The sequence below is a fragment of the Accipiter gentilis genome, chromosome 18 (genome assembly GCF_929443795.1).
Source record: "Accipiter gentilis chromosome 18, bAccGen1.1, whole genome shotgun sequence".
NCBI lineage: Eukaryota > Metazoa > Chordata > Aves > Accipitriformes > Accipitridae > Astur > Astur gentilis.
Genome location: NC_064897.1, coordinates 28,952,658 through 28,974,824, shown reverse-complemented (window position 1 = coordinate 28,974,824; position 22,167 = coordinate 28,952,658). Strand labels below are relative to the sequence as shown.

The following is a 22,167-nucleotide window of genomic DNA, read 5'->3' as shown; positions in this document are numbered from 1 at the left end:
ATATAACACCACAAGGCAGAAGAGATGGTCACATTCTTTATTTTCATTTTATTTCTTTAGCCATCAGTAAAGTGAATGGACAGAAAACAACCAACTGAGCAGACAAACCCACCTTAGCTGGTTATTTCCAAATATAAATAACTGTGGGACAACTGAAATTGAGCCAAAATAGAAAAAGGGAGCTGGGGCATTTAAAAGACAAAAAGTAAGCCTAGCTGCACTCCCTTTTCATAGTGTCAGTGAAGAGGAAGTACCATAACAAAAAGGAAGCTATGGTTACATTTGATCAGACATTTATTCCAACAGGAGGCATGGAATTGCACTTTCATGAAAATGCCAAAGCTGAATCGAGTCCAGTGTGCTGGGGGCATTGTGCGTACTTAGCTTGATTTTTGCTGCAGCTCCTTCATTCTGTTCAGGGCACTGCCAGCTTGAAACCACTCAATCTGTGACTCGTTGAAGGTGTGGTTCAGCATGATTGTTTCTTGGCTCCCATTGGGATGCTTGATGATGCATTTCAGAGGCTAAAGGAAGACAACAGTTTTTATTCCCCCCGCCTTCTCTTTCAAGGAAGCAAGTTAATTGAAGCTTCTCACAGGACAACTCCTACATGTTTTTAAAGGGTTGAAAATGAAGAATGATAGCTCAGGGGGGTCATAACAGAGAAGTGTGGATGCAGTTCCTTCTTCGGAGCACTCATGCTTAAGGCAACAAGTCCAGAATTCAGAATATTGTATGAGGGTTTCTCATAACCACTCAGAATAACACAACCAGATTCTGGCTTGTGCTTTCACCCCCCAGACCACTGGTGCAAAGTGTCTCATCTGGCTTGCAGGCCATGCTGCCCATCAGTGCCTGGGCTGCAGGCAGGCCCCAAGCACACAGCACAACACCGTTCCCCATCAGTGGCACATCCCTGCCCCCCCCAGTGCGATGACAAGACACCAAGACCCAGTTACCTTTCCAGGTGCAAAGTCTGCCAGCCCCACGATGCTTAGCTTGTCCACAGGATGAATCTTGTTATAGTCTGCTGGATCAGCAAAAGTGAGAGGCAGTAAACCTTGCTTCTTCAGATTGGTTTCTGTGGAGAGCAAACCACCAAGCACACTTGTAATGACACACTGCAGGGGATCAGGATTACCTTCTGGCTGCCTAGTGCTTCTCATAAGTAGTATTGCAACAAAGATTCCTATCTTTGTAGCAAAATCAGCATACCCACTGTTTGTGGCGTATCTAACTAGATATGCAAAAGGATTCCTGACAAGAGGGACCTTGTGATCTGTCAGCAGATAGGGTTCATGCCCATAGGTGTTGAGCCCCGTGGCAAAGCGAACACTGCTTCTACCCAACCAAATACATCCTGTTTACACACCTCACAGGGGAAGCAGGACTCACCGTGGATCCTGGCAAAACTCTTGGTGATGATGACCCTGCCCCCCAAGTGACGTGGCTCCAATGCTGCATGCTCCCGGCTTGATCCCTCACCGTAGTTTTCATCCCCAATAACTGCCCATTTGACACCCATTTTCTGTGACAAAAGAAACAGATTTACATTTCTGCAGTCACTCAAATGAGGAATTAGCAATAAATGTCCACCCACACATCTAATTTCAGTCCTACACTGCTGACATTGCTGTGCTATGCTACCTTCTCCCAGAAGGCTCCCCTTGGTTCTGAGGAAGGACAGAAAGGAATTAAGCTCTTCATGGCAGTTAGGCACTGCCATCCTTCACTAATGAGGGCTGAGGAGGATTACCCTTAAAACTGAGAGCAAATCCTTGCTGCCACCTCTCCTTCCATGGTCCTGTGCCAGAGCAGTGTTCACACCAGCCATGATCCCTGCTCTACCACAAAACTTTAACCTCCGTCTGCTAGAAGAACCAATCTGAGACCACTGCTAAGCTGTCCAGAGGGTGAAAGGACATTTCCTGAGGTTCTAAGCCAAGTTGTAAAGAATGAAGGGGACAAGATTAGAATTTATTTAAACATTAGACTAGTCACAGGTGAAACCCTCCAGGAGGTGAGATTTTATTGCAGTTTGATGACACCCATGCCTTGTAAGATGTGCAGTGCCTCAAGGAGTTCTTCCCCTTTCATCTACGATTTCTGGTTCCCTCTGGGTCACAAGATCCTTCTCCCTCTTCCCCATAGCAGGCAGGGAGAGAATCTCCTAAAGGAACTGTCATCATCAGAGGAAGTCCCAAGAAAAAACCTCAACGCTGAGTGAATTCCCAGCTGCTGTTACTTGAGAGCAGGAGGGTGAGATCCTCCATCTTGGCACAGACTGTCCAAAGCGTAAACATCCTCTTAAAATAGATGTATCAGGGGAAAGTCTCACCTTGTAGTAACGGGCTGTGTCTGGGACTGGCCCAAACTCCTGGGTTAATGCATTCCTCACAGAGTTGGCTTTGCCGTTTTCAATGTTGATGGCACCGATGAGCAGGTTGTTAGAGATGTTGTCCAGATGGCCACGGAATTTGAGCCACGGTCCAGCTGCAGAAATGTGGTCAGTGGTGCATTTCCCTTTTACCTGAAGGGAAGTAGAAGAATGTCTTAGATGGATCAGTGACTTGACCCCTCCTCAACACTTTTTATTCTGAAGGATCCTCACATGTCTTTTTAAGGGCACAAACCCAATACAATTGCATCTGTTACAGAATCAACAGACTAAGGCAGAGCACAATGGTCATTCTGCATGTGTTGGGCAGGAAGAACATCCCTGTTCCAAAGGGTAAATTACAAAAATGAACTTAGCCATGACACCTCCTGCCATGTCCTCACTTTCCTTAGCAGCAGGTTCTTCAGGCACAAAAAGCAATTAAGCTCTTCCTCCTACAGCTCAGCCTCCCTGCTGGGGGAGTTCAGCAAGATGCCAAGTGTTTCCTCTAACTTTCCAATCTGCATGTAAACCTTCTCAGCTTGTAAGTATAGAATCCCCAACCAGAGATAATGGCCTTTCTTCCGATCAGGAAGTCCCAAAGTGCTTGCAAAGGAATTGCCTATGTCAAAAACTCAAGCACAGCTCAGTATGGCCCTTGGGAGTACCTGCAACTCTCTACCACTGAGAATCAGCAATGTTCCTGAAGGTCATTTCCTAAGCGACTGCATTTCAGAACCCATCAATATTAACTGAAGTTTTCATCCTGTTACCACAGGCAGTGAGGAGAAACCCACATCTTCATTAAGAGACTGAAATGCAATGTTTAACTATTGTCAAGTAATTTCTCTTTTTATAAAATGGGAACACACATACTGATGGATGAGAAGCTCCTAACGACCTCATTTTAGACAAAATGCATCTCAGATCAGTCAGGTATTAGAGATGCTAATTAAAGAACCATCCATTCTTCCACTGCAGGCTGTAACTGGGATGAATTCTGCAAACTGCATGGTGTGGGTAGGATTGTATTACATGGTATAACAAGCTTCATTTTTCATGGTATTAGCCAACCACTAGCCCAAAGGAGAAAAATCTTAGTTGTAATAGAAAGAAGTATCAGAAGGAAACAGCTGGAAGACACTTGCTTCACTTTCTGTAACAATGTGGTTGCAGGGGAGGGAATCACAGATAGCTCAAAGGCATATCCGAAGCTTCTAGTAATTGACATGCAAACCCCTGTTTGAGCAGTCCTGTCACAGCTGGTGTTCCCCCACTTCACTCCTGACCTTGATGAGGATCAGCATGTCTTCTAGATCCTTGCCATCCCACTTATCAAAGGGCTCAAGCAGCTGGAGGCGCTGGCTGGTGGGGCTCACATCCACATGCTGCCCACTGCCATCCTTGGGAGGGTACTGATACGTGTCCTGGCCTGGGTCAAACTCCTTCCAAAGAAGAAAGGAGAATCGTCAGCCTCAGCTACCCTGAACAGCACATGAACAGAACAAGCCAATACAGGCAACTGCACCCATTCTAGCTCTTACACTAAGGAAGTCAGTGCACAAAAGTTCCCTTACTACATATAAAATACTACTAGTGACAGGCCTTCCCTCCCTCCATCTCCAAACCGAGCAGTTACCAGCTTGGGCAGCTCATCTGCATCAGGTGCTTCTAGTTTAAACTTTTTCCCATCTGCTCCTGTCAAGTAATCTGTTTCAGGGTTAAATTTTAGAGTGCCAGCAATGGACAGGGCTGTGACAATCTGAAAGAAAAAAAAAATGACAAATTTAAAGGCATATTCTACCCCCCATCTCTTAATTTGAAAATCCTACACCTAAGTCAAAGTCAGCAGCCAAAACACAAACCAAGCTACACTGGGTCTCTTCTGCAGGCAGAGAAATTGGCTTCCAAGACACCCTGAACTATTCCACAGCCCACCTCTGGCTGTTTCTTACCTCCGGAGAGGTCACAAATGCATGAGTCTCTGGATTGGCATCATTGCGACCTGTGAAATTCCGGTTGTAGGATGTAACTATTGTGTTTTTCTCTCCTTTCTTGATGTCCTTCCTGTGAAAGAAACAAACATGCTCATTGAATCTGAAGGGCATAATATTGCTTCTAGATGTCCCGCTGCTAAAATCCCCCAGCTTGATTTTGGTAGCAATCACTATCTTTTGGAAACATGCATTGGTGCCTGGACCTGTCTTCCTCCCTTAAGCACAGACTTAAAAGCAAGGACAGTACAAAACCAAGTCAGACACTGATTCCTGAAGTAGTTTTCATAGCTTGTGTTGCACACTGTTGAACTGTCTAAACAATAATCATCTAAGTACATTGTCTTTGGACACCCCACCATTAGCAATGACAAAGCCACGTGAGAATGTTTCCCACCCCTTCTTCCTGTGGGGACTTTTCCTCCCTGCTACTCCAATGACTGAAGTTGGACCAAATCACTTTTCTTATTTTAAAAGGACCATACAAACACCAGTCCACCCTCTCACAGATAAGAAATCACTCTTCCCATTTTTTGCCTACTGTAAGAAGCTTCCAGATGCAGCCACACTTGTAGCCATTCTGCAGCTTCATTCATCTGAAGCTCAATATAAATCTGCAGTCTTTCATTCCTCCTCCTCCAGTGCATATCAGACAGCTATGGCCAATGGGGTTTTAAGCATTTATTTTTAATTCCCAGTGTATTATATTTACAATCAAATTTGGCTTCACAGAGCACTTCAGAAGCTAGAAGATACAAAGCTAGAGTGAGGTCCATCTTTCACTTTACCTGTCCCACTGGCCAATGCATGGCCCACAAGCGTTGGCCAGAACCAGCCCTCCAACATCTCGCAGGATTTGTGCCTGGGGGCAGAGAACAACTTTGTTACTAGTAGAAAGGCTGGAATACGTTTCTGGGGTTGCTCTTTCAGGGGAAGAGGACACCTGTCTTCTAACAGAAAGTACCAAGCCTGAGAAAATTCTCCTTCCTTGTTTCACTTGCAAGTTTTGAGTCACTTTTATAAATACATGGGGTTTGATCCCAGTAAAGTTATAAGTTACCACTGAGGAAGAGCACAGGATGACTTGCCACGATGTTCCCATTCTCTACCTGCTTCAAATTGAGCAATCCAGCTACTCACAGATATTTGACTGCAGGGCAGTGTCTGGTCTGATTAATATCCTACACACCTCCTGTCCATGTAAGGAGAGAATTGGTAACAGTGCAGGCAAGTGTGTGTGCCTGCTCAGTCTGTTCAGCAAAACGATTCAATTAAGTGGGCATGTATTAAGGAAAGGTATGACTGTGGACTTTGTTGGAGGAGGCATTAAGCATTGGCTGGACATATCCACTTGGTAAAGACTTGGTCCCCACATCTAACTTTTACTAAATATTAGAACTAATTAAAACATAATTTTCTGCACAAAAAAGGGGAGAAAGCAGGCCATGGTTCCTCTACAGAAACATTCCTTTCAAATCAGAGTTTTGCTGTAAGTTTAGTCTAAAATAGGAACCACCTTCTGACAAAGGGCTTGCTCACCTAAATGGTTCTTAAAGGAGAAAACTGGATTGCAGGTGGGTACTAGCCCTTCGTCAGTCATGGCCATCCACAGAATCCCAGGAGGGTGAGGCATCCCTTGCTATGCATACTTTTATCTCCTCAGGGCCCTGGTTCCCAGTAACTGTCTCAGCTCTGTCCAGTTCCAATCCCATTCTTATACACCCAGGTAGTAAAGGTAGCAGGTCAAAACACTGTCAAGGTGACAGCAGGACCCAAAGGCACAGTAACACAAGGCTGGCTACGACCTCAGCAATTGCACCTCTGGTGATAAGTGAAGACAAAGTTTAGGAGGTTTCTATTAGTCACCTTTGGACTCCCGAGTACTGTCTGGAAGAGAGTTTAACACTGACTGTTTGGAAGTGTAAAGAGCAGCCATACTCACATAACCGTCTCTTTCAATGGTGGCACGGATCTGCTCTGAGCCTGGTGTGATTGTGAACTTAGATTTGCACTTCAATCCATGTGCTAGTGCCTGTTTTGCCACTGCTGCAGAACGTCCCATGTCCTCGTAGCTGGAGTTGGTGCAGCTGCCAATCAAGCCTGTGGCATTTGACAGAAACAGGGAAGTGGTTACTGCAGCCCCGGTTCTAGGAAGCTTCTCCTTGATCCATCTCTCACCAGAAAAAACAAGGGACAACCACCTTCTCTGCTGACAAGGAATCCGAAATGGTTTCAGGTACTAACACCGCCAAGCCTCCCAGCAATATACTGTGGTCACAAGCAATCCCTTGTCCAGCTTTGGAGCTTGCACAGTTAGATCACACTACCTGGTCACTAGTCTGGTTTTGGTTTTTTTGTAAGATCTGACTGTCACCTACTTGCACTTTGGTTAAGCAAATTACCACAGAGAGGTATTGTTCCACAAAGACAGAAAAGGCTTCAAATCAAGATGGCAAGAAATGGAGGAAATGATGAAAAGAAAGCATCCTTTATTACAGTATGAAGGCCACATGAGGATATACTGTACCATCCTGACACCAAAAAAAAAATTCTTTCAGTTACAGCTGCTCTTAATCCTACTTGTAACACTATTGAATAATACATTTCCCACCTGGAATGTGGCCTTTACAACATATCTGCATTCTTTTCATTCTCCCAGTGAGCAACACTTGAGAAGCCAGCCAACAGGTTACCATCCCACAAGTGAATATATAAATATCCAAGCCTGCTCTTTAGGACACCAAGTACTAACTTTACTTAATGTCCCAAGAGCTCAACAGCCAACTGCTGGGACGACTGACAGTCATGCTCCTGACAGATCTTTGCAACAGACATATCCACACCACAGACTTTTAACAAAGGTGCTCTTCAACAGGAAACATTCCCAGCAGCCCAATCATTCAAAGTTTCCAAGAAGGAAAAAAAACTTGTCTGCCTCTTGAGATTAAAATCACTCCAACTATCCCAGATCTCATCCCACACATCTGGCCCCAGTGGTCACTACTCTTCCCAGCAAATTCATATGGCCACGAAGAGATGACACTGCACCAAAGTCAAAGGACATACGGCAGTAATTAAAGGATTGGATCCCAAGCTACGTGACTAACTGCTTATCCCAAGACAGCAACATTTATGTCACAAGGATGAAGGCAGAGGAAAGAGCAAATGCTACCCACCAACTCTGATATCAACAGGCCAGCCCTCCTTTTCTGCCACAGCACCAATATCTGACACAGGGTGCGCCAGGTCTGGTGTGAAAGGTCCATTGATATGCGGTTTCAGCTTTAAGAAACAGTGACAAAGTCAGAAATTTCAGTAGCCAAGAAAAAAACCCCAAACACAGCAGCAAATCAATTCCTTTCATAGCTCTATCTGGAAGATGTTTAAACAGGATTCTTCTACACGAACACCAGAGCAGGAGCTGTCAGTGAAGCAGACCCAAGTGTTTTTTATATGTTCTAGCACAGCACCAGGGATGTCACATCAAACCCCCAGCTTGGTACTCATTCACACAAAGCAGAGTCACATCACAACATCCAAGATGGCAAGCAGGAAGGAAGCCTTACCTCACTGAGGTTGATTTCTATCACCTGGTCATACTGACAACCAGAATCCGGTACCAAGTGTTGCTGGAATTCATCTGCCAGTGCAGCTATGTCTGGAATAAGCGAGAAGAGAGATCTGAAAAGTGCAGCAAATATGACGGAAAAGAAGAAGCCTGGAAGAACTAAACACAGGGGGTCCACCATATACTTCCCCAGCCACTTCTTCTACAGACTCCCCACTTGTATCAGACAACCTACGGGACCATGCAAGGTCAGGAGCCGCATCAGACACCATTGTAGGAGGATGCTGCTCCCAGCATATGCCTTCACTTGAACCCACACTTCTACCCACTTCAACCCCCAAACCCTTACCGGCTCGCCCAGTCTTGCCCAAGTATTTCTTCATTCGTGCATTGTAAGGGAAGATCGATGTCGTAGCTCCAATTTCAGCCCCCATGTTACAGATTGTTGCCATTCCTAGAGAAGGAGTGGGAGAAGAGACCACAGCGTCAATGAGAAAGTCCAAGGCCATTCAATTCTTCAAAAGTCAGTCCATGGGAAAGACAGCAAAGCCAAGAGAGATCAGGACATTAGCCACTGAAACCAAATTCCACAGCAGAGCAGACACATTGACTACACAATAGCTGGCTCAGCCCCTAACTTTTCTGATTGATACCGTGCCTGCAACCAGACTTTTCTGCAAGGAAGGAGCTGAAAGCTACATTGATTCTTGCAGATACTGGAAGGGATGACAGGGAACCCCCTGTCTGCACTGAGCACCAAATATATTTACAGCAGTAATCAGTGTCTCTGCTACCTGCAATGAGCATCCTGTCTATCCCTACCATCTCCTTTCTCTTTACTGTAAGAGCCAGAAATTTGTGAGAAATATAATGGGTTGAATAAAAAGCTTCTAGTGATGGAACACAATATAAAAGAAAACCACATTTGCTCGTGGCACTGGGATCACCCATGCCTTTCAAGGACACAGCAATGAAGCTGTAGAAGCTGCTGTTTTACATTTAGTAAGCTAGAAGCAGATATCGCAGGTCAAGTTCCTCTGATTTCACAGAAGAAAAATCCCAAATTGCTCTCAGTTTGTAAAACCCAATATTCCAAGTTGCAGCCAAGCCATGCAAATGGAGAGAAGCCCAGCTTGAAGGCTGCACTTCAAGCCAAAGGAAAGGACACTTCTTGTAATTTGGTCCTAACAAGCATCATTACAGACAACTGCCATTTTTGCTCTTTCAAATTCAGCACCCAGGACCCCCACAATTAGCTAATGTAAGACTGCATGTTAGAAACTGCTGCTGCCTTCTGGTCTCCCCTCTGCCCTGCTTTCCTAAAAAGCTTTTTCTTCAGCAGCTGTCACCCATATACCCCCTTCAACCTGTTTGTTTCCTCTATCCACAGCTTATTTCAGGCTGAAATGAAAATGTCATCCTTTCTCTCTGACATCTTCACTCTCTAAGCATAAGCCAGAATACTTCCACCCTTACTCTTATCCTGACACACCATCTTAAAGGATTCTTCACAATTAACTACTCGGTGTTCTCAAAGTCACAAGAAGATTTAACGGAGAGGTCACTTTTTCACCAAGACGGAGTGCTATCTTGTTACACCACTCACCCACTCTCCCAGTTTGCCATATACTTATCACCCAGCCAGGCTAAAGGAGAACATTTAGTACTTCTTGCCCAATTCCCTTCCCAGCCTCCACAGACATCTCAACACCCAGCTCCAACAACAATCCACTCAGATAAGAGATCAGTGTTGTCTTACCAGTGCAAGAGATTGAATCCACACCAGGCCCGTGGTATTCGATGATGGCTCCTGTTCCACCCTTGACAGTGAGGATGCCAGCCACTTTCAGGATCACATCTTTAGGAGAACTCCAGCCTGAAAGCTTGCCAGTCAGTTTTACACCAATAACCTGAGCAACATTAATGGGAAAAAAAAAAATACTGACACCATTTCCTTTCACCAGCCAAAACAATTCCTCAGAATTTTTCCAAAGAACCTAGGTGGTCACAGTACCAAAAAGGAGAAAATCCTAAAGTATCAGAACATGTGCACAAGGGCTGACACCACTGAGAGGGCCAACTGAAGGGAGATCAATACTCATCTATCACTATCAGTCCCTGAATAAAAAAGCTGGAAATGGAAACTCAAAGCTACCAATATATCACAGAGCAGCTGTTTAAGCCAGTGTGCAATTACAAACAACACTGTAATGATATATAGTGCCTTATATAAGTAGTGCCTGAAAGTAAACATTTCTTACATATCTTATATCTCACCCTTCACATCGAGGATTAGTATTCCTTTTGCTCCTACCTTTGGGCATTTGAGTTCCCAGGGGATTCCTGCCATGACATCTACAGCATCAGCTCCACCCACACCAATGCAGATTCCTCCCAAGCCACCTCCGTTGGGGGTGTGCGAATCTGTGCCGATCAGCATAACCCCAGGGTAGGAGTAGTTCTCCAGAATGATCTGAAAATAAAAATGGATTGTTTGCTTGCTTGTTTGTTGGGAAAAGAGGGGGAAGACAGCAAGAAAGAAGACAAGAACAAGAATTTAGATCAGTTTGTATTTGCAGATTTCAGTAGCAAGAAAGTAATTAAGTTTGGTTTGGATTAGAAATTCACTTCTGTTTCAAACTCCTTGTGCAGGATGTAATGACAGAATGAGGTAACAAGTCTCAGCCCCGGGATCCTTGCTTGTCCCAGGATAGTAAGAAAACTTAAAAAGTGATCTCCTTTTTCTCACTGGAAGACTCCTTCCTTCCAGTTTAGGCTTTTGCTAAGGTGTCACCTTTGTTAGGGCTCAAGAGTCTGTTCCTTAGTCTCCACACCCTTAATCAACTGCTGAGCAAATCAGTTCACCTATCCAGTGCTAGCGAGACCTTTCATAGTCTCTATGCTCCCGTAGCAGTAGAATACCAGCAGGCTCCTCCAACCCATGCTGTTAGCCAAAACCTAATCACATAGAAGAATCCCTCACAAATACACCAAGAGGCTCCTCTTCACTTACTGCTGCTACTGATTCCACACAATACTCTTCAACTACTAGCAAAGCCACAAAACAGTTCTTTAATGAAAAATTATGAGTATTCTATGGCAACAAAACAGTAGAGAACTCAAGCCAATGAACTTCTCACTGCGTATGTGCCATACCAACATTATGGACCACCTTTCTGGGAAGCGCAGAACTCACAGCACGTGCATTACAGAACAGTGTGGAAAGAACTAAGTGGGTCCCTTATTGAGAAGACCCAAGGTTTTGCCTCCAGTACTTCCAGCTGTACCTGCTTGTAGCTCCCATTAATATACTTGTGCAAGAAAGGTCACTCTCAAGGCCCCATTTTGCCAGAGTTGGACTCTGAAGCTATACAACACAACCAATTTTCTCCAGCTGAAGAAAGTCAGCCCCAGGAAAGCTGGTAACCCCGACACTGAGCTATGTTGCCACGTGACAGATGTTACGAGTGGTTTCTGAGCATAAATGACCTGAGGTGTTCCCATAACCTTTTGGAGAGTTCACCTGTTCTATTTCCTTTCTCTGTTGTGACACACCAAGTTAAAGTAACCTTAGTAATTCATTTTGTAGCTAAGAAAACATAGCAGAGAGCTCTTGACCGCACCTGGTCACATATTCCCTGCTGACAGGATCCTTACCAGTTATCCATTCTCCTCTCCACCCCTTTTGCTTTGTGTTGCACTTCAATTTTTACTGCCTGCCACCCAGAGGACCAATGAAAGATCTCTACTGGACCCACAAAGCAAATCAACCAAGAGCAAGTTAGGGAAATCCTGCCACAGGTGGTGGTTTTAAAGAACAAAAAGCCTCATTAAGTGCCAAGTTATCTTGGGACAGTCATATTCTTTTAAGGTGCAAGTGCTATAACAAGGGAATCTCTTACTTGGAAACGGTTGGAAACTGTTTTGCATTTTATTCAGTTCACATCGCTACTTGTTATGTGTTGCCGTTCTTGAGTACTTAAAGCAAGCTGCTCTGTTTGGTGTCCTTATATACTCTCCTGGTTTTTATGGAACCAAACATACACAAAACCACCCTAAAAAAAGTAGGTTCCCAAAGCAGCTTTCCTTACCACCAAAAGCAATTCACATTAGCCCTATGTAGCCAGCTTCATGGCATCACCTTACTGTCACAATCATAGCAAGAGGAGCCAGCCCACAAGCAGTTAAGATATTTCAAGCTTCTGTGATTCACGTGGCATGCTCTTGGCACTACCTAATCATGCATCAAGTTACAGTTTGACCAAAATAACCTTTAAGAAAAACCACTGTTGTCAAGATAACTGAGAGAGAGCAAGCAAGAAACCTCACCCACCTCAAGGAAAGCCAGTTATTGCCCTAAGCTGGTAAAATTCTCCAATGGTTTGCACTTGAGCTCTCTCTTCACCATAAGGTAAAAGAGCCACTGCCATGTTCAAAGAGTGCAAATACACACACACACTTTACCTGGTGAATGATTCCTGACCCAGGTTTCCAGAATCCCACTCCATACTTGGCACCAGCCGTTGCTAGAAAGTTGTACACCTCCTGGTTTATGTCCTATTCACACAGGGAAATGCACAGCATTAGTAACACATTTTGTTCTTCCATACATCAGGAGCTCATTCAAACACATTCCCTTCCCTCCCATGCCTGTCTGTAGTTTGCGCCACAGTTTTGTAGCAGCTAGGGGGAGGTGCACATCACTCTTAAAACAAAAAGGGATCAAGACTGTTTGCCAGTCAGTTGTAACAGGCCATTTAATTTCATCCAACTTGTAGCTCTACTAAAGCATCTTTTTTAGTTTCCAATTCCAAAGAGCACAAGGGAAATAGCACAATTAAAGAAAAACCCTGCCAATAAGGCATTTAAAAATGCTCTGCTCATTTCTTGTATTCTCAGGGTTGGGGTGGGGTTTTTTTTCCTGTTTCCCTCTTCTTCTAGCCCCTCCTTTCTTCTCTACCAGCTGTTCCTTTTGCTTTACAGATGCTTTGCAGACATTTCAAACCCCTTAGATAAGCATTTTGGCTTTATTTTTACAGATTAAGAAATGGAACTGAAGTTGCTCGCTGCCAGGGGAGTTGGTGGGTGTCATTTCTCATTCTACCAAGTCCCCTGTTTAAGACTTACACAATGCTGCCTTTCTTGCTGCACCATTATTGGTGGAGGTCACACCGTGAAAATTGCTTGTGAGAATAACCACGGTTGCCAAGGAAGTATGACACTATTATGTCCTGATAGTTCTTGGCAGAGGAGTGGCAGAGTAGATAAGATAAGCACTAGGAGGAGAGAGTTTCTTAAAGACTGTTCTCATACAGCTATGCTTCAGAATAAAGAGAAAGGGGAAACTGGAGATAATGGAAGACTTGTCTCAGCACGCATTTGCTCAAGTTTCCCATGAGGCAGCAGCAGTTCTTTAAGCCCTGTTTTCCACTGGGAGTCCAGTCACTTCACTCTGTTTGTGCATCCTTCCCCCAATAAAGCATGCTGATGTGCCAGGAGCAGATCCAAACCACCCTCTGGCCTGCCAGCATTCATTGTGTGCCAACTGGCAGCAGCAGAAGCAGAACCCAGTCAGAAGAAGGCAGGACCTTTACTTGCTCTGCTCAGAGTGGATGGCAAAGGAGGGACTCTGCTCAGCTCAGGGCTGCAGCAAATATAATTGCACTACAGAGAAAAATGCAGGAATAAGGGGAAGGGGAAGACAGAAGGTGAAGGGAAGAAAAGAAACTGTCTTATTTAGTAAGTCCCAAATTCTTAATTGTACAACTTATGACTGAGACAAGCAGAGCAAGAACTCCCAAATTCTCTCCTGAGTGGTATAAGTAAGTTGCTTTAGCGTGGCCTAAAGGAGGAAGCCAGAAGCAGCTACTTCAACATCAGGAGTTTCTGAGAATAGATATGGACTAAAATCTTAAAATGCAGCTGAGCCCCCACAAACTGTTTACTGTTTTTAAATTCTGGTATCAACATCCAAGGCGCAATTCCTCCTTGCTCTGACAGTGGACTTGGGCTAGGTCTACTTGGAGTAACAAGATTTCCCCCACCTCCCTGCTATGCTAAGAGTATGTTCTTCCTTGGCAGATGCATTGTGGTATGTAGGACAGAGGTGACTGTGTCTCTATTTAACAGAAGCCCCTAGAGAGGAATAAGCAGTAAAACAGTCAGCAGGAAATTTAAAAATGGCAGTGGATCAGTAGGTGGACAAACACCACACTGAAATTCCCAAATAAAACCCAACATTCTCCATGCTTCTATACACATTTATACCTAGCCTCACTAGCCCTGGAAGCTGCACATGCTTCACTGTGTTCTTCAGCTAATCACTACCAAATGGTTTGGGAAACAAAAGTAGTTATTTGCTCCCCCCTCACAGGATACACCAGTGTAATGCAGACACATGTTCAGGAAGTTTTTCACGCTGCCATACTGCGGCATAAACAGCATAACTCTCTAGAGTAATCCGTCTTCCTTTCTTTCCCTTTGAAATAGATTTTTCCTTTTCCCTTAGCTGAAATAGCTTCTCACTCTCCACCAGAACATGTATATGACCTGGGCTTCCATCGTTAACAGATTAAGACTAGCTTTTCCTATATTTACGGTCCTTTAAACCATGTAATGGATCACTCTCAGCTGAAAAACTCCCAAAGATCTGTTTACTCTGTTTCTTTGCTGCATCTGACCCCTCTACAGAGCTGACCACCACAGGCAATCTGTTACCCTATCTGATTCATGGCTGTCCTTCTGGGGAAGAAAAAAAATAAAATCTCTTCCTTCAACTGGAAAGAGGCTTTTAAACAGACAGAATTTAAGTCTCTGCAGTAGTGACCTTGGCTCTTCGAAGGTCCTTTTCACCACCTAACTGGGCTTCGATGAGGTGATCACAGTGGATGGTGGAAGGCACAGCCACTTTTGGCAGTCCGCTGCTGATGAACTGTAGCATTGCCATCTGAGCAGTGGCATCCTGCATGGCCACACGGTCTGGCCGTAAGCGCAGATAGGTCTTGCCCCGCTCAATCTCCTGTTTTGCTGGGTCATCCAGGTGTCCATATACGATCTTCTCAGACAAGGTCAGGGGACGGTCAAGCCTGGGGAGTAGAATTTTAGTATCTGCATCTTGTGTAGTACCTCAACATTTGCCCTTTTAAGCATGTAACAGAACACCTCCCTGTATCACTCAGACTTTTAAGACCTATGAACACACAGAAACCTGCATGCTCTTCTTACAGCACTAAAATATCAACTGGCAGTCAGCTAAAACAAGGGCTCAGTCCAGAAAGTTCAAAAGTATATGGATTGATGTCACTTTATGCTTTCTTTTATAATCTTCCTATAAAGTAAACCAAACACTGACTCTGCTCATTTCTTGAGTCATACCTCCGGACAGCAAACGTGGAGGTGAGACAGAGGTCAGACTCAATTCATAAATACCAGATCCCAAAGCAAGTACAACTAAGCAGAGTTCTACAACCTCAGACCTTTCACCCTGCAGGTGTATCAGTTGAGGAACCCATTTATATCAGTGGTGAGATCTTCTGAGAAGTAACTAAGTAGACATAATGACTTGAAATGAGAGCTACCACATTTAACAAAGGATGCAAAGACTGAAGGACATGTCATACAAACCACTGCCAAGGTAAGTGGAGCAGGAATGACAACTTAGCAGGCATACAAGCCTATCAGCAGATTAAGGTCACTGTGTTTACATATGCTATGAATTCCTAGCCTTCCTTCCCATGCCTAACGCCTACAGTGGAACACAGGAGAACATTCATTGTCGAAACACAGTGCAAAGGAGCATTAGCCTATAGTGACCACTGCCCACACGCTGCTTCCCCAGAAAGGAGCAAGGGCCAATACGAAGGCTCCTCGAGGTGGGCATTAAACAGAGGACAGAGCCCTTTTTAGCACCTCCTCTGCACTGGCCTGGTTCTCTACATGTCACAGTGCTTCACTGTAACCTTCAACCCTTCCCACAGTGCCCCACCACTATGTGGAGACACTACCTCTCATGCTTCACTACATCTGCAGCTGCCACTACTCAAAACTGCTCTCCCCAGCAAATACGCCCTATGCCAGGGCCCCATGACATTTTTTTTCCTCCTCTCCCATCACTGCAGAGCTAAATTCTGCATATTGAGCCCCACCCTTCCCTCCTCCATTCTTACCTCTTACGGACAATGTTGATGTTCTTTTCCAGCTTTTCATAATTTATGTGTTCATTGGGCTCAAAGTGGCTCATGGCCACCTTGGCCCGCTGGCACAGGACAGGAGCAACATGGTAGCGTCGTATCCCACTATTCAAGGCATGCTAGAAAAAGGAGAGTATTAGCATTGGAATTTTGCAGATTGAGTTCCTATAGCATACCAATAAACCAATTGTTTTTCAGTTGTTATTCCTGGGATTGTACAGGCTGAGGAATAGAAAAATTGCAAACGTTTTTAAAGGCACCCAGTGAACTTTTGATAATACAATACTGTGTATTATGTTAAACAGTGAGACAGCAGGTTACCCAGAACAGGTAGCATCTACCAAATTATTTTACATGTCTATTTATAGCACCAGATGCCTTACACTTTCAGTGAGAAATCTGCTTTCAGACAATGCTGAACTAATCCTGAAGCAAACACCAGTTTGCTATACTCCAGGCATACTACAGCCATGGTGGAGAAGAACCTACACAGTTTCCAAAGCAAGCTAACCCTAGGTTTGTATTTGCTCACTGGTACTGAGTTTATATTGAAGGACTTGCAGGTGACACAGTATGGGACTGAGTAGATACCCATCTGTTCCACCATCACATACCAAGCTCCCTATGCAGGGTCCCTGCATACTATTACAAAGCTTATTACATTTCCACATAAGATGAGCCGCATTTCAACATGAGCTAGAGTGACTTCAATGTACGTGCCTGGTCTACGATGTAATGCAGAGCAGGAGAGAGGCAAGATGTGGAACAACTGCATCAGCTTCACTAACCTGGCTGCACAGATCCACGTGCTATTTATCTTCAATCTCACAAAGGCATCCTCACCTTTCCCCTAAGAAAAGCCTTGCACGTGCCCTACAGGTGAGTTAACAGCAAGACAGATACTGTGAGCTGAACACATCAGAAGAAAATGCCATAGAAAAAAAGGCCCAAATTTTGCTTGGCAGCCTCCACAGTGAAACAGTTCCCTGGAACACAGAAGAAGGGCAGGCTACGGCGAGCACCTTTACAGCACCTGACCTGAAAGAGACAGGTCAGTGCCCAGCGTTAAAAGGCTCTCACGCAGCTTTGCAAACTGAGTCAGAGGGCAACCTCCATAAAAACTTCCAAGGATTTGGCACATGCATTTCGTACATCCTTTGAAAGTCTCACTCATCAGCACTGGAAGTCTGGAAACAGACTGAAGACAAGAGTTCAGAGTTCTTCCTCCTCCAATATTACACTTCAATCTTAATCCTGTTTTTTGTATTCATCCTCTACTTCGGCATTACAAAGTTTTGATAAGTACAGGTTAATAAACATAGCATTATTGCACTAAATATTCCTTTTGTATGTATGATGGTAAATCAGCAAATATTCCTCACACAGAACACAATCATAGTACCTACCACTGGTTTTGCACTGTCAAAAATGCTAGTCAATTCTTTAGATCTGTTCAAAGATTTTTAGTTTTCCCTTGTGAATATTTTTTCCAGTTTTCTTGTTACCAGCATTGAAAACATTGCCTGAAATAATCACGATCAATGAGACATCATCAATTTTCATCCAAATCTCTTGCTTTATTGTCCTTTTGATAACATTTGTTAGTATCTTACATGATAAAAAGTTCAGGAAATCTAGACGAGATCATAATAGCCAGCACACTAGCAATAAGGGTGTAGTTTGCTTTTTTACCAAACAATCCTCAGCTATAAGTTATGCAGCTTTTGATAGGAGCAATACAGACCTACAGCAGCTGCACACCACTTCTGTTAAATAACTGAAATGAACATGGGGGTACAAGAGAGGGCACTGCTCCTCCAGGCGTGCAAATGAAACCCAGTCATCAAATTTCACTGTGCTCCACTTTAAGCTTAGAACTTCCAGAATGTATCACAGGTGTCAGAGTTGAGACTTCTCCTTCTTCCACCAGCAAAAAAAACCAAAAAAAAACCAACCCAAAACAAACCAAACACCACCCAGCCTCTCATTGTTTAACATACATAAGCTGCTCTTTACCTAGTAGCCACATAACTTCTGTGTTTGTTTTGTTCTGCCCCCCCTTTTTTTGTTTTTAATTAAGCATTTATCCAGCACAATTAATGCTGTGGAAATGTCTTCACTTCACAAGATATCCATTATCTTGTGAAAGTCTCCAAGTGCTGGAGTGGCTGGAAAAAACATTGAGGGATTTCATCAATGTTCATGGAAAAATAATCTCTTCCCCAGACCAGGAACAGTATTTTGGTTTAATGCAGTAATTCCTTCTTCCCACCCCCCACCCAACCCTGCAACACAACTGATTAGCAGTGTTTCTCCTTGTCACCCAGTAAACTGAAAGCTAAATTTCACTGTAATTCAGCATACAGAAGAATGGATTTGCACATTAAAGTAATGGCAGAAGCTTCATAGCATTCTAGTCTTGCCTGGGACCAAAGCTGATTATTATAAAAATCTGAGGCAGGGCTCTTCAAAGAGAGGTACAAAGAAACTTTCCAGATAAAATTCAGATAAAATCTTTTCCGTTTAAACATACATGTCTATGCATCTTGTTACTTCATGAAATGGCTTGATGAAATGTAGTATTTATTCAAATCATAATCACAGAAGTAGTGATACAAAGTAGTTGACTCCTGCTTGACCACAACTTCAGGCTACCAGAAGCAGAAAGGGAGCATGTCTGAGGTGAAGGATCCTGTCTGGACATGGAGATTGGCAAGAGAAGGCTCGAAAACTGAAGGTCCGTTTCAGGGATGGCCAGTAAGACTGGGGAAAAATAATCACCTGGGCCAATCCGTTTCAGAAGACTAGAAAATAATTTTTTTCTACATAAGACTTTTAAAAGGCACCTATTAAAAAAGTGCTACCTTCATTTTACTGGGATCTAAATCTCATCCCACATCTCTGCTGTTAGAAATTAATTTGATTCCACATGATTGTTCTCACATGGGCGCACAGCAAGCCTAAGGATCCACCACCACCAATGAGCAACAGCGTACACTGCTTGGTTCAAAAGCCTAATCTCTCCTCATAAAGAATCTACAACATATCACTCATCACACTTGTCAATTCTCCATGCCTGTCCTTCTTCCACTGCATCCTCAGAAACAGCATGGCAGAACTACAAGATTAAGGAAAAGCTACAAGCCTAACAGTTTCCAGCTTCATTCCCCCCACTCTTCCCTGAAATAGTAGGTGGTGTGGGGGGCTTCTGTGGCAGTTTTTTTACTGAGTACTGAGAGGTGCCTTGAGACCCACAGCCAAGGGAAGTAGGCAGCCAGCAATCTACACATTTTCCCTTTTATCTAGGAAATGTTCATCTCCAGACCAACCACCCAGCAAACAGCTGCCAAGTGATCTCCTCTCATCTAGCATTGAATTTATTACCCTAGCACCTGAGTGTCCTTATTCAGATTTCAGTAAAAGAAATGGCAGTAATCATTACAGGGCTCCTAAGACTATCAGTATTTTGGCAAGTGAAAAGCTTCCTTAAAAGACACAAAAAAGCCAGCCTAGTAAATGGGTCATTATTTTTTGAAATCTTTGTAAAGAAGCCAACACTTTACCTCTATAGATTTTAAAAGCTCATCTTGAAAAGCTAGCTGTCTTGCATTTAGCTCACTACAGTGAATGGTCCAGATGCAAGGGGAGTCTGAATTCAGAAACTAACTCACATTTTGGCAGCAGATATGGTAGACAAGTCCAGTAAGCAAAAAGCTCATGTTCAAAAGAGTAGCAACTGTGCTACATGCACTCCAATCTGGGAAATCAGTCCTAGAAATCCTAGCTGAAACCCAGAATACCATCTTTCCTCATCTTTCCTGATGCAAGAACACTGGCCAACTTTCCAACATTAACCACGATTCAGCCTAAAAAAAGCAGTGTGGTATAATCAAATTGTAAATGCCGACTAATTTTCTTGACCCACCTCCAAAGAGCAACCAAAATTAGGGTTCTGAAGATCAGTTTAGCTCTAGCCAGCACTGTTTTTTGCCAGCATACACAAAGATTCCCATACATAATTTCAGTACTTACCTACCAGGCCTTCAATAAACCCCTGATACTTCAGATGGTTTAGAGTCTTATAGTACTACTCTTTCAGTCAATCCTCAGCCAATGTGGCTTGAGAAACAGGATGCTAGTAAAAGCATCTCTTAGACAGGCAGGAAAAAGATCTTGACTATTCAAGGCTATTAGAAGAATTGTACTTTAAATAGGACAGTCAGCCCAAACCAGGCTAATTCCAATTTACTTCCCTCAGAGATAAGCTTCCTATGCAGTTCCAATTCCAAAACAGTTCTCGGACAGGAGGTGAGTAGAACCGACATTAATAACATGTGCCATGGTCAATGCTAGCACTATCACAGTGATTGGCAAGGTGATTCTCATATTCATTAAACTCTAGGCTACTACGCATGGGCAAAAATTGTTTGCCTCCTAAAGAGATCACCTAGAAGCATATTTAATTACCATCACAGATTTAGTCTTTGAGAGAAAAAAACCATGTACCCTGAGCCTGCTAATAGAAGACAGCCTCCTAGAATACTAAATTCCCCATATTCACTGTGCTAGCGCAGCCTTTGTTTTACATTATAGAAATTTTAGCAAACAGCTGCTTGTTCTCATGCAATGACACACCACAAAACGAGAACCAATTCATTATTCTAAGAAGGCCTTCATTTTATGAGTAGTCATTTCTGTTCAAAGGACAAATTAAAAACTGTTTTATAATTAAGAATGAATATACAAAGTTAACTGAAACGGTGCTATGCTGTAACTTTTGCTTAAATTAAAAAAGCTATACTTTACTAAAATACCTAACTCTAAGGTAGGAAGGTAATACAAAACATGAATTGAGCTTCACAAAGTACTGTCCGAATACTAGAAGCCAAGTTCTCATTTTGGCTCCCTAAGAAAACAGAACATGTTGGCCAAGGTCACAAATGGCAAACTGAGAAGTTAAATTGCCTGACTTCATCACATGCTTTATTAAGGGGAGCACAGGCTTCCTCATCCCTGTTAGCAGCCCTAAAAAAAAAAAAAAAAAAAAAAAAAAAAAAAAAAAAAGAGAGAATTGCATCCCAACATTTGCCTTCCAGGCTTTAAAGGCTTGTGAAATTTTTATTACGGAGGACAGGTTAAAGACAATAATGTCTAGAGTGAGCAAATCTCTGGTGAGCTCATATTACAGGCAGATGTGATTTTTAGAGGTCACAACAGACAAGACTACAAGAATCACTATCGCTGCCTTGGAAATAAAAGGGCAGTTTCTGTGCCTGTCCCAGCTGCTTTTTCAGCCTTCCAAGGTCCCGTTTACATAGAGACCCTAGCATCTTTTTCACCCAGAGGCCTCCCTTCACATTAAAAAGCGGGATTTTCAAAGCAAAGCCACCAAAAGACAGCCTTTGTGCTCGCTTGCTCGCTCACACAACGAGGAGTCGGTCACCTTGTGCTGCTGCACCCTGAGAAGGACAAGAAACCGAAGACGAGAGGACGAAAGAAGCACGTCCCCAGAAAAGGCCTTTTATTTCCCCCTGGGGCCCCTGCCCTCCGGTTCACCGCCCCACCGGGCCCGCGGTTTGACAGCGAGCCCGGCCCAGCGAGGCGGGCTCTGGCCGGCCGCCTCCCCGTTCACCTTGCGCTCACCTTGAGGGCTGGCCGGGCCCGGTGGCGGCACACACCCTGCCCCGAGCCCCGGGAGGCGGCCGCGCTGCCGCCGCAGCCCTCCCCGCCATCGCCATGGAAACGGGGCGCTAGGCCGCGCCGGGGACACGCTGACCTACACGCGGAGGAGGGGACGGCCCGGCCCGGAGACTGCGGCCGCCTGCCCGCCGGGCGGGCGGGCGGGTAACGGTCCTCGCCCCACCGCGGCTCCCGCCCCGCCGCCCGTTCCCCCGGCCCGCCGCCCGCCACCGCCCCCCCGCTCACCCGCAGCCGAGCCGCCAGGACGCAGTACGGCGCCATTTTGTTCACTGACAAAGATGAAGTCGCGCCCCGATGGCGTCACGCGGCCCCTTTCAGGCCTCCGGCGCGCGGGCGGGG

The 22,167-nt window shown here is 44.4% G+C and overlaps 1 protein-coding gene across 1 annotated transcript; it reads right to left on the bottom strand.

The window, feature by feature from the left end:
• Window positions 1-23: 23 nt before the first annotated feature.
• Window positions 24-22,163, bottom strand: ACO2 (aconitase 2). Its single transcript, XM_049821533.1, has 18 exons — window positions 22,054-22,163; window positions 16,105-16,247; window positions 14,766-15,024; window positions 12,404-12,496; window positions 10,254-10,412; window positions 9,699-9,849; window positions 8,289-8,393; window positions 7,938-8,029; window positions 7,548-7,653; window positions 6,314-6,471; window positions 5,160-5,233; window positions 4,333-4,444; window positions 4,017-4,139; window positions 3,667-3,822; window positions 2,339-2,530; window positions 1,396-1,528; window positions 960-1,081; window positions 24-524 (listed from the first exon to the last, which is right to left on the bottom strand). The coding sequence occupies exons 1-18, from the start codon at window positions 22,087-22,089 to the stop codon at window positions 381-383; spliced, it is 2,358 nt and encodes a 785-aa protein (XP_049677490.1). The 5' UTR covers window positions 22,090-22,163; the 3' UTR covers window positions 24-380.
• Between the last annotated feature and the right edge of the window lie 4 nt (window positions 22,164-22,167).

Bases quoted from the DNA above. Each gene is read 5' to 3' on its own strand.
- ACO2 (XM_049821533.1), bottom strand. From the start codon at position 22,089: ATGGCGCCGTACTGCGTCCTGGCGGCTCGGCTGCGG. The intron at 8,030-8,288 runs GTAAGGGTTTGG...CGCTTATTCCAG, and splicing joins GGGCAAGACTGGGCGAGCCG to ACATAGCTGCACTGGCAGAT. The intron at 2,531-3,666 runs GTCAGGAGTGAA...ACTTCCCTTCAG, and splicing joins ACATGCTGATCCTCATCAAG to GTAAAAGGGAAATGCACCAC.